The sequence below is a fragment of the Mucor velutinosus genome (assembly GCF_035048745.1).
Source record: "Mucor velutinosus strain NIH1002 chromosome Unknown tig00001564, whole genome shotgun sequence".
Lineage (NCBI taxonomy): Eukaryota > Fungi > Mucoromycota > Mucoromycetes > Mucorales > Mucoraceae > Mucor > Mucor velutinosus.
The window spans coordinates 702,645-717,876 of record NW_027041906.1 but is presented as its reverse complement, the minus strand read 5'-3'; the positions used below and the strand labels follow the sequence as shown (position 1 = coordinate 717,876).

General features: G+C 42.4%; 6 protein-coding genes across 6 annotated transcripts; 3 read left to right on the top strand and 3 right to left on the bottom strand.

Annotated features, from left to right (window-relative positions):
* Nucleotides 1-129: 129 nt before the first annotated feature.
* ATC70_010514 (uncharacterized protein) lies at nt 130-2,442 on the bottom strand (the record flags this gene model as incomplete). Its single annotated transcript, XM_064829728.1, has 5 exons — nt 130-728; nt 783-1,122; nt 1,191-1,277; nt 1,335-1,434; nt 1,496-2,442. The coding sequence occupies 5 exons, from the start codon at nt 2,440-2,442 to the stop codon at nt 130-132; spliced, it is 2,073 nt and encodes a 690-aa protein (XP_064682230.1).
* Nucleotides 2,443-2,644: 202 nt separating this feature from the next.
* On the bottom strand, nt 2,645-4,494 carry ATC70_010513 (uncharacterized protein; the record flags this gene model as incomplete). Its single annotated transcript, XM_064829727.1, has 3 exons — nt 2,645-4,132; nt 4,190-4,245; nt 4,311-4,494. 3 exons carry the CDS (start codon nt 4,492-4,494, stop codon nt 2,645-2,647), a joined length of 1,728 nt encoding a protein of 575 aa, XP_064682229.1.
* Nucleotides 4,495-5,425: 931 nt separating this feature from the next.
* ATC70_010512 (Zn(2)-C6 fungal-type domain-containing protein) lies at nt 5,426-6,742 on the top strand (the record flags this gene model as incomplete). The annotated part of the gene is made up of 2 exons (XM_064829726.1): nt 5,426-5,875; nt 5,930-6,742. The coding sequence occupies 2 exons, from the start codon at nt 5,426-5,428 to the stop codon at nt 6,740-6,742; spliced, it is 1,263 nt and encodes a 420-aa protein (XP_064682228.1).
* A 287-nt stretch (nt 6,743-7,029) lies between these two features.
* Nucleotides 7,030-8,031, top strand: ATC70_010511 (uncharacterized protein; the record flags this gene model as incomplete). Its single annotated transcript, XM_064829725.1, has 1 exon — nt 7,030-8,031. One exon carries the CDS (start codon nt 7,030-7,032, stop codon nt 8,029-8,031), a length of 1,002 nt encoding a protein of 333 aa, XP_064682227.1.
* A 151-nt stretch (nt 8,032-8,182) lies between these two features.
* On the top strand, nt 8,183-9,817 carry ATC70_010510 (uncharacterized protein; the record flags this gene model as incomplete). Its single annotated transcript, XM_064829724.1, has 6 exons — nt 8,183-8,443; nt 8,506-8,607; nt 8,668-8,770; nt 8,823-8,899; nt 8,953-9,355; nt 9,405-9,817. The coding sequence occupies 6 exons, from the start codon at nt 8,183-8,185 to the stop codon at nt 9,815-9,817; spliced, it is 1,359 nt and encodes a 452-aa protein (XP_064682226.1).
* Nucleotides 9,818-9,927: 110 nt separating this feature from the next.
* On the bottom strand, nt 9,928-10,754 carry ATC70_010509 (uncharacterized protein; the record flags this gene model as incomplete). The annotated part of the gene is made up of 4 exons (XM_064829723.1): nt 9,928-10,228; nt 10,282-10,549; nt 10,612-10,638; nt 10,694-10,754. 4 exons carry the CDS (start codon nt 10,752-10,754, stop codon nt 9,928-9,930), a joined length of 657 nt encoding a protein of 218 aa, XP_064682225.1.
* Between the last annotated feature and the right edge of the window lie 4,478 nt (nt 10,755-15,232).

Here is a 15,232-nt window from a genome sequence, read left to right as displayed (position 1 = left end):
TCAACCTCATTCTCGAGAGAAAATAAATCAATTTATTTTTTTTTTAAAAAAAAGATGTGGTAAATTAGCTCTAAAATCAGCAAGAGTGAAAAGTACTGTGCTATAGTATATGGTCCTCAAATAGAGATATTAGGCAGGACATCTTGAGATGGGCGCTGCTTCACCGCCTTGAGACCATAGAGCAATTGTAATGCCTGTGGTATATGTCATTGATACAATACCAAAGATGAGAATGGTAATATCAATGGTTTTTTGACGCCAGGATTTAGCAATGGCCTTTAGATGGAACAGTGGAGGAAAGATGAAGCAGAGAGGCACACAGCACAAGGAGCCGACGAGAGACACAAACTTGTCCAAATCACCAGAGCCACCAATAGCAATACAGGCACAAATCAAGACAGAGACAAATCGAAACACGTTCTTTTGCCACTTGACAGTGTTGTTGTACTTTCCAGATCTAGTGAATAATCCATTTTCCACAATACGGATGGCAGGGAACAGCTGAAGGGGGATGGACAAACAAATGGCTAATGCATACAATCCCTGCACTGTATTGACCACAGCGGTACCGGGCATATTCAGCAAGATGACGGTTTGAACCTCGCTACCAAAGGCTAAATACGAAACGAAACCGACCGATAAGAAGATGCCAGTGATAAACAACATGGTACCTGATAACACTTTGGGGAACTTTTCTGGTTCTGCCATGGACTCAGTAATAGGAATGACTAGAAAGTAAACCAATTAATCCCTGATCACCAGCCAACCCCTTGCAATCTTACCTAGGCCCACTCCTTCGTATGTGAACACGGCTGTTCCAATAAACATTGGGAATGACTTAGAGTTGAGGACCCATTCCACATCAGCAATGCCTTGACTTGCCAGTGTAAGGAAATCGTAATAGTAGAGATACACCAATCCGATGAGAATAAATAGATCAGCAATGAGAGCAAAGGCTGACAGTTTTTGAATTTTGCGAATCATAGCGAGTGGCACAAAGATGGCAATTTGGCCGAGAATAAGGTACGATAATGGCACTCTCAGGTCGCATTGCGATACTGACTCTATCAAGGCTTGCACGTTCTGAGCTACAAATACCATATAAGCGCAAACAAATCCCATCTAGAGATGCGCACATCAGTGTGTCGATTTCTCGGTATGACAGTACCTCTCCCCCCCCCCCAACTTACCTGCGAGAATGTAATGGCTGTCAATACAGCAAGTCGCATGCTTTTGCCAAACAAGACGCCACCGATATCACCAAATGAAACAGGCACCTAGATACAGCTGATCAGGATGGCCATCCTCTACCCACACCGTACATTGAGACTTACCTTGTTGCGAGTCTCGACCAACAGCAAGAATGTATACAAGGAAATCATGGCAATGGCAGTCAGTAACCCAGTTGAAAACAAGAGTCCACCATTGTAAAAACTAGAATATATGATGAGTTGATCATGCGTAATGGCTGTATCCACACGGTTTGCCCACTTACGCTTTTGGCAAGAACATGACGCCTGTACCAACAAATGATTTCAACAGCAAAAACACAGCCTTAGCAGGTGTAGCAGTGCCTTGTACAGCATTTGCTTGAGCCCTACGGATCAGGGATGACTCCTCGTTATCCTCTTCCTCGTCATCGGATCTTCTTCTTCTGCGTCGTCTCAAGCCTGACTCCAAGTAGTCATCCTCTACCAAATCATCGTCTCCTTCTTCGCCTTCATCATCGCTTAAATCCTCGCCACCAAAATGGCCATACAGAGCCAAAAAGTCGACAAATGTACGAGTCATCCAGTGAGGGGGGTCTCGACCTTGACGAGCTGCGTTCTTGACTACGAAATGGCGTCTAAATCCTCCCGGATCCTTTAATCTAGCCAAAGTTGGGTCCACAGGTTCGCTGCGAGGCACATAAAAGGACTGAGAGCGTTGACGACGAGCGATTTGTTCATTCTCAACATCCTCTGTCCATTTGTAGATATCATGCGTAATGGCACCGCCTGGAAGTTGATGCACACTGCGCACATTGGAGCTGCTGGCTTGATCATCTTCATTAGTGATACTCCGATGAATGGAGCCGCTCCGTAAAGAAGGAGATGGAGAGGTATCAACCAAATGTCTCTTGACGACTTTGGCTACTTGGTCTTCGGGGAGATCCACACTGACGGTGCCGTCTTCAGGGTTAAATGTAGCTGTAGAAAGGGGTCTGAATAGGCTACCGCTGTTGTTGGTCAGTACGTTGTCTAGATCAGTAGAGCCGTATGTTTGGTGTGAGCGAAAACTTTTTGGGGAAGAGCCGTAAACATTAGACGGAATGGGAGATGAGCCTAAACGAGCAGTCGAGTTGACTCTGTCAATGGAGCTTGATAGGACGGATGAATCAGGCACATAGGAGCCTCCTTCTCTATAGCCTTGCTTTGCGTTCACTGGTAAAGGTGAAGACATGCTGAAAGATAAAATCTGAAAAGAAAAGAAAGCAGGAATTGGGGGGAGAAGAAGCCCATTTGATCAAAAACTTTATATACATATTCTTCTCCGCAACAACGTTGGGCAAACAGAACACAAATTTCGTCATTTACACTATTTAGAAAGTGATCTATTCCATGTACCCCTTGTTTTTTTTATTATCATTAATTAGCGTCGTCTTTTATAATGAGTAGCTTTGGTATACGGGCATCAGTGCAAATGTAAAGAAAACCACCCAAGCAATCAACAGCCAGAACAAGAAGAAGCCGACATGAATGTACGAGTGCTTGGTTTTAAGCTGACTTCCTATCAGCTTTAATGCAGTTTGCTGTTTGTAGTGTCCTTCCTGTTGATTTTCATAGATATAGTGGTGCATTGACATTGCCTTGGCTGTGTCTAGTCTTTCTTGTCGCTGCTTGCGGTTGATCTGGAGCCAGCTGCCCAGGAACTGTCTATCCCAGAACCAGAATAGGAAAGCTAATAGCAAGGCAACACAGCTCACAAACAAGTAGAGTATCATCACATAGTCATATTCATGCTGCAGGTCCACATGATCATCCGAGGTGTCGCCATCGTGGAAGGTTAAATCCTGGACGTAGCCTACAACAACCGACAAGATCGTAGTGCCAATGTTGTTTGCACACTTGTGAAGCCCCACGCCTACGCCAACGAGTTCATATGGCATCAAGAGCGATGTGGTGGTGAGCAGGGCCACTGGACCCAGAGAGAGAGCAAACGATATCAGGATCATGCCTGCTGCAGGCGGAGCCCAGGTATAAGCGAGCAATATGACACTGATGATGAGAACCACTGTCCCTGTGCCCAATATGTACAAATGTTTGCCATATCGATGCACATAGATGCCTAATAAAGGTGCAGCCACAATGGGTACAACTTGGGTTAGACTGCTCTGGTAACCTGCCATCACACTGGTTGTAGAGTATCGAAACTGTGTGAATTCAGTTGCAACATCGTCAAAACTACTGAGAACACTTGACATGGTGATTTGCAGCCATGGGACCATCCAAAAAATGCCTTGCAGATGCAGCAAAATACTGTATCTAAATCGAAACCGTCTGTTGCTGCTCGTACTCGTATCATGCTGCTTGTTCCCATTGGCATCGTATATCACTGCAGGGCTGGATCCAGCCTGGCTGATTTCTCTACCAGAGAGTGTTGCAAATCCACTCTTGTACATGGCCGCCCAATACATCAAATTGGCCAGCAAGGATAGCCCACACAGTATCATAGCAACCGTGATGGGTCTGGTGAAAGTACCTGCTAGATCCACCAGCGGATAACAAATCAGTTTAGCTACAAACTTTGTCAGTCTGGCCATGGACAGCATGGAACCCACTATGATGGCTAGTTGCTTATCACGGAACCAGCGCGATAGAATAGCCTCCTGAAAAGTGACAATGATGCCTTCGCCCAAACCGTAGATGACCTGACCTGCCAACATGATGGGGTAGGTATTGTAGTTGGCTCCCATCGTCACCATCAAAGTGCCGATAAAGATAATCGTGTTGATGCCCAATGTGCCTCTGATGGTGCCAATTGATGAAGAGAGGTCATCTGAAAATGCACCAGCGAAAAAGGGCAGCACTGTATTGACAAGTGTCACCGAGGACATGAGGATACTGAACTGTGTATTGTTGATTTCCATGGTCTATATGATTGCGAGTGTGAGTCGTTTGACATTGATAGACCAAGTCACTGTGCCTACCTTCTTTAAGGTGGTTTTTAATGTACTCAGTGTTGCTTCCATGTAATGACATCCGACTACAAGTAGACTCGAATCAATTGTGCCGCACCTTAAGCTCTGGCATCATAGTCTATACACATACCTGGCATAGTCAGCATGGTAACCAAAATGACAGCCTTGAGTTGCCAAGACATGGCAGCTTCCTGGATTTCCAATTTCGGAGCATCTTGTCGATCCTGATCAAACAACTCGCAATCAATCACTTCTGTCGGCTCAATTTGACTTGACATCCGACTCTGCTTGTCTATTGTCTTTTCTTGTTCCATGTTCAAGGCGAGGCGACAACAGAGATGATAAGAGGCACAGAGAAAAAGAGAAAGAAAAAAAGAGGCAAAAAGGACAACCGGCAAATCGGTGACATTTGCTTTTATTTTTATTTTATTATTAAACTGCAACAAAAAGGTTTTGCATTCTAACAAAATCCAATCAAAAAGTTTAAATGCTCTTTTTGTCAATTGGTAGCGTCCATTGGGCATCCTAGCTCCTAATGTCACACATACACAATGAAAAGGGGGGGGGGGCCTGTGGTAAGCTTATTCCATTCAAGCTTCTATCAGGATCTCAGCCAGAAATCATATCTGGATAGGGATGTTTATGTATTTGCCGCCCATTTGAGACAGGTGTAAATCCTTTTTGCTGTAGAATGAACGGCTTCTAGGGCGACCCGCTAAGCATCTTGTACTGGAAGGGCTTTGTCTTGGAGATATTCGACAGTGAGGATGACATTTCCCAACAGGTAGAATATGTATACATTGCATTGATACGCTTACTGCAGTTGAGCAAAGTAAGCTACGGCTATGGAGTCTTGACAGCAAGATTCACGCACACATCAAGTAATCTCAACACAATGCAGGCGACATCAAGTATCTCACCAAGGTAGAAATCTTTCAGAGATGTGCTTGAGAGTGTACCAAAAGATGACATCTTGTTTGGCAATTGGTCAGCCTTGATGTTGGTTTAATCATGGTTGTTGTGTCAAAGCCAAAAGAAAGCCAAGGGCCATTGAGTCCTGCTGGATCCTTGATCCTGTCTACATTTGTGATTCCTAGTTGAATGTCAGTTCGATTAGGGATCTCAGTGGCAGGGTTTTAGCGTAGGAGTGTGTGCGGTTGATTTTGGTATTTCAACATGAAAAATTAATAAATGTACTCCTTTTTCTTTACGTTTATCACACAAACTCAGACCTTACACTACAGAATGCTGACGAAGCTTGCACTGATACTGACTGTACTATTAGCAGCAGCCACAGAAACATTAGCCAAAGAAGAAACCATCAAAAATATCGTTGTATTTGGCGATTCGTACTCGGATGTGGGCAATCATCAGCGACTGACTAACGGGCCTGTTTGGAGCGAGCATCTGGCTGTAGGCTGGAATGCCTCGCTGTATAGTTTTGCCTTTAGTGGAGCTGTCTGCAACAACGACATGTATTCCAGCGACACCACTTTTATCCCGAGCATCACAGATCAAGTAGAGATGTTTTACAACCAAAAGAGCCTGCGAGAGTTGGACATGGAGGAGACAGCCATCATCTTTTGGGTGGGCGTCAATGATGTGTTCAGGATGTTTGAAAAGAACGGGGATGACAACATGGCAGCACTAGAGCAAGATTACCAACGAGTGGTGGATTGCATTGGGACCCATATTGTAACTATTTGATTGTCTTGTGCGTTGCATGAAATGACTGATACACACTTTCAGAGAAATATCCGTAGAATCTATGCGTCCAACAAATTCATTGTGTTTGGCGTCCCACCTTTGGAACGCATGCCATTCTACGCCAACACAGATTTAGCATCGAGTAGGGAGACAGCTGCCAACCAATTAAACGAGCAATTGACCAAGGAAGTGGAAAAGATGAACAAGCACCTTCAATCGCTGGAATTGGATCTAGTGGACATTCATAAGATGCTGGACGATATAGTCGACCACCCAAGCATGTTTGAAATCATCAATGCCAAGGACCCTTATTGGGACGCTTGTCAAGGCCAGTGTGCAGACGAGGTGGATGCTTATGTGTGGTGGGACAAGACACATTTGACAGGAGGTGTGCATCGTCTGATTGCCAACAGCATTTTAATGGCAGGCTCTCTCGCTCCTGAGACCTATCTTAGTGATAAAGTGGATGTAAACCAGCTCCTGCAAGAACCGCATTCGCCCTATAAATCACCCATTTACAAGCCAAAGCGAAATACCGGTGAGATCGACAGGGTCATTAGGAAGCTCAACGAGGAAAAGGAAAAGGAGCAGCATCAGCATCAGCAAGATGATTTGCTGAATGATCAGGATGGACACCAAACATCACAGTCATCAGCGACGACAACGACGCCCACACACCATTTCGTCTATTTCGGTGTATCTGCCACCATCATTGTCTCTATTGCATTTTTGCTATTCATCAAGACAAAGCGTAGAAGAAGAAATCATTTGGCTGCATTATCTGGACTTTTGAAAAGCAATACAGACAGAGGCCGATTCATGCCTTTGAGAAATATGGATTCTGAGCAAGTGTAGAGAGAAAAAAGTTGTCAGATCATTTCAATAAAATACCTGCAATGTATCACTCAATGTGTGAGACAATGCGCCTTTTGTCTTGATATTGTCTCATAGTATTAGGTAAAAACAGCGTGATGCTTGAGCAGCGAATAGAGACACCTTTTGATGGGTTTCTAGCTGTGTGTATCGATCGAAAAATATTGACAACATTTAAAAAAAGGTATATATGCCAACTGCTGCTCTCTGGCATCTACACCTGTTCTCCTCTCTCTCTCTCTCTCTCTCTCTCTCTCTCTCTTTGATAAATGACTGAACAACAGTTACCTAATCACAGTAAAGACTGGCAAGATCTACCCCCAATTGACGCTCTCCTGGATCATGATGATGATGATGATGACGATGATTTGGATTCTGCGTGTGCTTTGAATCAAGATCCGTCCCTCTGCCATATGAAGGATCACATCGATCTTCATTCGACCCTGTATCATCAGCATGTCTTGACAGCCAATCGTTCCATGCCAGCCTCTTTGAATAGAGATCCAAACAAGATGTCAGAATCAAGCAGTTCAAAATCCAAACTGAAGGCCATGTCAGATACTGGCACTATCACTGTTGTGACCAAAACTACTACCACAATTACCGGATTTCCTGTCGCAGGTGTTTCGTCTCGACGATTCGATACCATGGTACGACGTGTTGCACAACAAGCATCTTCCCCAAACATTAGCAGCAGTGACAGCAGCAGTAGCAGCAGTGACGAAAAAGACAGCGATGCAGACATGTTTACCATGGACTCGAGATCTAAGGTCACGCCATCTTCTCTCTCACCTGCCAGACAAAAGCATAGATTCTCTCGCTCTTACCAGCATCATGCATCATCCACCACTGCCAGCACATCAACGCATCCACAAGTTGTATCTCAATCTACCAGAACCCCAAAGATCCTGAAACCAAAATCAACGGAAAAGACCGCAATGGCAAAGAACAACCGAACCACCACCTCTTATGATGCAGAAACTACTGCCTATCTGAGAAAGGCTTTCTTCAACTATTACAGCAAGCAGTGCAAATTGACCCGAGAACAGCGAGAGGCAGTGATTCGAGAGACAGGTTTGCGTTCTCGCAACATCACATACTGGTTCTCCAACCATAAGCGAAGGTTAGGCACAGAACTTGCCATCTATCGAAAATTAACCAGGGAGCATAAGATTCAAGATTATGATGCGTTTGTACAGTGGCGACAAGACCAAGAGTTACCAACCTACATTACGCGAGAAGAAGTCAGGTTGTTCACAGCATCGCAGTAGCATGTTTAATAATAAAGCTGCAAACCTTAGATTGTCTGATTGGCAATTATGAAAGAGTTCGGTTTCCAAAAAAAAATTATTTTCATCAGATAACTGATATGGATCCACCCTTCTTCTCTTCCTTCTTTTCTTTTGCTGCTTGTACGCAAACATGACACCACAACTACCGGACAAGGCGGTGAGCAACCAAACATCGTGGTTGGCTTGGATCGAACTCGCCTGTGTTGTGCTGCTCAACATGTCGATCAATTTAAGATGGTTGACGTTTAGCCCTGTAGCAGCGCTTTCTGCTGCATATTTAAATGTGAATATATCTGCCATTACTTGGCTTTCCAATTGCGCTACTTTGATCTACATTGCCATCTGTGTCAGCACAGGCTGGGCGTTTGAGAAATACGGCATGAAGACATGTGTAAGGCGCTTCATTCATAGACACATCATCATGGCATGAACACTGATTGGCATGCGCTGTAGTTTTTGCTAGCTGCTGCTACCAACATTCTAGGCTCCTGGATCAGATATTTTGGCACATTTGCACCCATCAATCAACGTTACCCAGTCATCATGCTTGGACAGGTACACAGAGCGTCTTACAACCAAAAAAGATCAGAAACTGACGCCATCATGTTGGTTTAGTGCATTGCATCGATTGCCGAACCATTCATCATGAACATTGGCACTCATTTCGCTGCTGTTTGGTTTGCTACTCACCACAGAGTCACTGCCAATACACTGCAAGGTAAGCACGGGCTGACAAAGCAGATGCATCAAGACTCACGCTCCATGGCTAGCATTGCCACTCGGCATGATTGTTGCTACATTGTCCATGCCTAAACTAGTGACATCGCCTGATGATCTACCTCGAGCTGTAAAGTACACTGCCAAAACGATCGAAACTGGATGACGCTAACCCTGCTGTAGCTTCTGATCACGTCTTGTATTTCCACAGCGTTTGGTATCCCATTCCTATTCTTACCCTCTGGCCCCAAGGTGCCGCCCACTGAAAGTGCTACAGTGAGCCGCATTACATTCAGACAGAGTATCAAGGTGATGCTGAAGAGTAGAAACTATCTGCTGTTGATCTTTGTCTTTAGCATCAATTTTGCTATGTTTGCGTCTATTGTCTCCATCACAAGTCTTATCTTCACTCCTCAGGGCTATAATAATGTGCAGGTGGGATTGTTTAGTTTTGTCAGAATTATCAGTGGTGTAGGTGGTGCTATTATTGCTGGTAGAATCACAGATTGGACAGGTAGACATGCGCTTGTCCTCAAAGTCGCTTGTGTCATGACCGTGGTGACAACTGTGATTCTGTATGTTCAAGGTAGGTTCACATAAAGCATGTATAATTGCAGATACTGATCCTTTGTTAGATTTGGCAAATTCCTACTCGTTTGTCATGATCTCTTGTTTTCTGAACGGCTTCTTTGTCTTTTTGATCATCCCTGTCTCGTTGGAATTAGCAGCAGAATGCACCTTCCCTGTTTCTGAATCTGTCAGTGCCTCTGTTCTTTGGCTTGTGTCTCAAGTAAGCTCGTTTGTCACTACATTCATCATGGATGCATTGCGTGCTGGTCCCAATGCCAATCCACCTCACAATATGAAGCACGCACTCATCTATGCCATTGCCTTGGCCGGTTGTGGTGCCATTCCTGCCTTATTCCTTCGATCTGATTTGAAACGTATCCACCGTGATAGGCATGCCGTTGAACAAGAGCCTCAAGGTCCATCATGTCCAGACATTCAAGAACTGTCTATTGTATCATTGCCAGAGAAGCATGCCTAATCCTTTCGTTCTTCACTTTGTAACTTATATATTTCCCTCTCTCTTATTTTACCACCTAATAAAGCTTGTACTAATTCAAATAGAATCCCATGTATATACAATTTTTATTGCTAGTTTTGTTGCATCGATTGCTTGTATCTTCTCAGTTCCTCCACTTCATTTTCGAGTGCTGAACAAGCAATGTCGACTTGAAGGTTCTGCGTAATCAAATCAGACCACTTGTTCTCTAGTGATTTAAGTGAGGCTGCTGCTTGGGTTTGATCGTTTTTACGCTCTCTATTGATCTCCAAAATTTGGTTGCGAAGGTATTCTGTGTTCTTTTTGATGTTGGCAAGGTCGTTCTCCAGTTGATAGTTGTGTACTCTCCATGCGTTGGCACCGTATTTTTGAAGCAATTCCAAGTTGAACATACTACATCTACGTCAATCCCTAGTCGTCATCTTTATCCGTTGCGTTTGTTTTACCTTCCAGCCTGTGATTCCAGCTGTGATTTTGTGTTGTTCACTGCTGCTTTCCATCCCTCTACATCGTTCTCATCTTCAGGTCCTTGCAGCTCGTATCGCTTGGTGTCCAAAGCATTGAGTGGTTGTTTCTTTTTGATACGTTCAATCTCTTGCTTTAATATGTCGTCCTTTTCGAATAATTCAATATCCAAGGGTAAATCTGAACGCTCCTTTCTCTTCATACGACGCATCTCTTGTTCAATCAATCTTTCAACTGTTGTTTTCATCTCTATCAACAAATGGAATGGTTGAATACTCGGCGCTTTTCTCTCTGCGTTCATTTCTTCTTACCTGCATCATCAAGCTCACGGTCGACATCTAGACCACATCGATGTCAACGTTTTGTCACTAACAAAAGCTTACATGAACTTACATGGGAGTGCGTCAATATCAACATCAGGTCTACTAGCTCCTTCGATAGCTTTGCTTGCCATTGTGTATGTATATAAATTTTGGATTGGAAAAGAAAAAGAGAAACAAGCGAAACAAGTAGACTCGCGTTTGAAAATCTTTTTTGCCCCGCCCTTCAAATCACGCTGGTCTTCAGTCTAGGATCAACACACCACACTAAAGTGATCCATGACAAAACAGTTATTGAGTACAATAGCTCTGCTATGGAGCTATACAATTCACCGATGAGAAAGCTACTCCATGTAGAGGCATTAGCTGAAATCAAGGTGCGCGAGGAGACACTAGCGAGGTATACAGCTGAAGGCCGTGCTGGCACGAAAATTTGGAATATCGGTAGATCAAGCAAGGGAGCTTCTCGCTTCAAAAAGCGGCTCCTAGAGCCACTGTTCATATTACGACAAGGTAAATGATTACTGGCGGCACAGGTGGAAGTGTACTGCAACAAAACAAGGCTCGATGATTGCAGCAAGAACATGACTTCTTGGAAAGTTCGCTTCACAGCTGTGATATATAACATACCACATGCTACCAAATATATTATATAGCTGTTGCTTATTATATGCAAGGGCATTGAGTTTGCCAGCCGGCCCCACTAGCCAAAATTAATATAAACTCAGACTCATGGTTTGTTTCAGATTGGACAAATCTTGATGATTTTCGACTCGATTGAACTATTTTGCCAGATTCGACTATATAAAATATGTTGATTACTCCATACCTCCTTAAGCTTCCTTGGAGTGCTTTTCAAGGCGCATCCAATGGTACCAAGGAAGATAGATGTTTTGAATAAATTTATGGAGTAATTTACGAAAATATGAAATGTAGTTTCTGGCCAAAAAGTCGAAATTTTACATATCAATGTTCCACAAAGATGATATCAGGGGGGTACGTTGGATTGATAGAAACATTTTGATTCAAGATATACCATAGTAAAAGTCTTTGTTATCAAGGTGAAAAATGCGATCGGTTGATTTTCAATGAAAACCATGAGGGGTACCTTATGCTTTTTGGTTGAATTTTGGCCATGTTTTTTTGGTTCCCTAAAAGTTGAGAAAACGTGTCAGAAAGTAACTGCCAGGTGAGAGCAATTGTTTGGTGCTATTCTGGCAATCTAAAACGGCCTTGAACGCGAGAAAATGTAGCTCAAATGCACTCAAATTTTGCTGTATTAGGCACACTCTTGACTAGAAAGGGATAATATCTGTATGATACTTGCCCGTATATGAAGTAGCTACGTGTATATGGATGTAGAGTATCACATAAGAATCAAATCCACAGATAATATAAAGGGTTTCATGTGTAAGTAGAGAGTTAAAATGAAAGTAGCAGTATTTTGATATGATACGCAAGGGCAATCTGAAGTGCAAGCTGCCGCTGCGCAGGTTGGTTCTCACCGAAGCGAAACAAAGGTAGAGAGCCTTCGGAAGCATAAAAACACTCGTGTTTTGTCTGTAAACATTGTCCGTCTTATTACATGTTTTGTAAAACTTTGGTATTACAACAACGTTACAGATGTTGTTCAGATAATTATATAAATTCAGAGTCGAGCTATCATTTATAAGCGCTTTCTAAAGTCTGTCAACGGATCAGGGGCATCTCTAAGCGATAAATTCTCTAGTAATGGCTAACTTCTAGCAATATACAAACTGTGCATTGCATAAATCATTCAGGGCGAGCAAAACGGACAAAGCTAGCCCCAAAGAGTGGTACCGATAGGCTGCAATTTGGCAATTCTCAGTGATAAACGTGTCACAAAATAATGGAACGAGCTTCAAACAATAGGCAGCACCTGTATCAATGCGAGCAATGTATTTCTATTGGTAGTCCATCCCAATTTAATGGCTTGCTATTTGACAAAATCAGTTTTTTTGCACTGATTTCTCGTCGTACAGCCTGTTTTAGATCGCCAGAGTAGTACGAAACAATTGTGCTCGATCAGTAGCTACGTCCTGACACTTTATCTTATTTTTTTTTGGGTCATGACAAATCGATTGAAAATCTCCATTTTTTTCATGAGTAGTAGCAAGGGAAAAATCTCAAAAATCAAATGATTGCATTTTTCACCCCAAAAACGGCATTTTTTTCTATGATATATAAGAGATCAAAAGGTTCTTACAGGTTCAACGCAACATCCAAAGTTGCTTTTGTGGGATTGTTGTATGTAAAATTTCAACGTTTTAGCAAAAAACCAGTTTTCATATTTTTGACATTTACTCATTCTTCTTGTTCAAAAAGTCGGGTGTAATTAGCATCATCAGATGCGGCTTGTTCAGTTCTCCATGAACGTATTAAGAAGCAGGGAACAAAAAGCACGACTTATATAGTCGAATCTGGCAAAAACGTCCAACGATGTGAAATTAGGTCGATTTTGATCGTGAAAACTTTCACCGCAAAAAAATATTTTGAAAGGCCGCTATCGTTTACAGAAGCTGCTGCCACTGCTTGTGTGATGATCAGATAGGGTTTCAACCACTAATACATGCGAAAGACGATGTTTTCGCGCCTAAAAAGGCGAGATTACTTGAAAGAAGATGGTTAGTCATAGATTAACTATTTTGCAATGTAAAAATAAAGTGAATAGCTTGCGAAAACGCTTAAAAACGGAACTAGTGTTTGAAATCTTGTCTCGCGCTTACACATCATCTTTTGTTAATTGTTTTATAGCGCAACTTTGAGGACGCGGTTCAATGATGCCATCACTTGCTTAGAATAGATGTACCCGCGAATGGTGTCCACTATTCCGTAACCTGGTATTGCCGTGGTGAATTCAAGAACGACTCCTTGAAGACATGTCTGTGTGTGAGAATTTCGTACATGCATAAAGATTGAATTTACTAATTTTTAGCTTATAAAACGACGTTTGACAAAATAACGGATGACGGATGAAGCCTTTAAAGCTAGAATTATGAGCTGTTGCATTACAACAACAACAACCATGAATAACAAACAACTGGGTAGCATGTTACACTTTGGTCCTGATTTCCGCGAAAGTGTTAAGCCCAATATGATGAGTACTCGAATGTAACACGCACCTTGACTTTGAATAGGTTTTGAGCTCAACTGCTTTATGATAAAATAGGAGCTCCCTGGAGTCTTCAAAGATAGATAGAAGTAAATAAAACGAGGTGGTACTCTTTTGAGCGACCAGAGATGTGGTGTCTTGATTAGCAGTAAAGCGCTTCATGTCTCAGATACAGCAAGAAGCATGCATACGGTGAATGATGGTTCTGGTCAATAGCATCGTCTTGAAGTTACCTCGGCCTTCTCGAAATGTTTATATTAACGTCCATAGAGTACATCTGGCCCAGTAAAGAGGCTAAAGATGTATGTCTAGCCATGATCGACATGTACATGGACAATTTCTGATCCGTTTCAGCTTCATTTCCGATGGAAGACACCTGCTTCTTGTCCTTCTTCGTGGCAGTTTGGATACCCGATGCTTGCAAATGAATACATGAATATCACGATAATCCTGTATGCAATGGCTCTTTACATGTTGAATTCTAACGCGACACCCAGCTGCTATAAGGCATTCAATACAAACGGCTCCTTTTGACACGATAGTGGCGGATTGACAGTAAAATGAAAAACGGACCTAACTTTATTTGGGCGATCCAAAAGGAATTCTATGTTGAACAGTAGTTGATAGGACTCTCGGTGCGGAAATGAGACCAAATTTCAAGAGATTAAATCCCACTACTCGATACCTCCCCTAAGATTTAATTTCCTTTTATTGTGCCTTTTCCTTTTCGTTCATCAGCAACAAATACAATGCTTCATGAGCTAATGGAATGATGTTGAGCATCGTGGTGGAATTCTCGGGCAATTTAGTGATGAAAGTTGGTGTAACTGACAACATCAACAGCGACATCAATAATGTTGTGAAACCTCCTAAAATTACATCTTTGGTTCGATCTGGTCTTTCTGGCGCCATTTATGTATAAAATGTAAAAATAAACAAGGTTGTGCTACTTGCTCATGTCACATGAGAAGCGAGTATCTTTATCAGCATGCTTGCTGGGTGTATATAAGTAATGCTGAGCAGCAATAGCAACAATAACAGTAGTATTTGATTAGTAAATTTGAGTGCAATGGCTTGGTATAGACCCCAAAATGCGGAAGTGTATATGTATGTATCTCAACCGCGAAAAAGAAGATTCAATTGAGCCTTGCATACTCGTATATTACAAGTAGAGATACACCAAAAACCGGTTATTGCAAGCTGGTATCTTTTGCCGCAATTGATTATGTTATAGTATATACAAACAATGACATTGAATTCGTGCGCAAAATCTTGGCACAAAAACTTATACATCACAAATAAATATTAGATATTTGTAAGAATTACCCGTTTGTATCGTAATTCTTTATTGTTTAAAAAAAGAACAAAACAAAGTTAGACTATGATATACAACAGATTTTCCTCGCCCCTTTCACAATTTATATGTGAGGTTAATCCTCAATAAGCAATTCTTTACAGCGATCCCGTAATGAAGGCCTT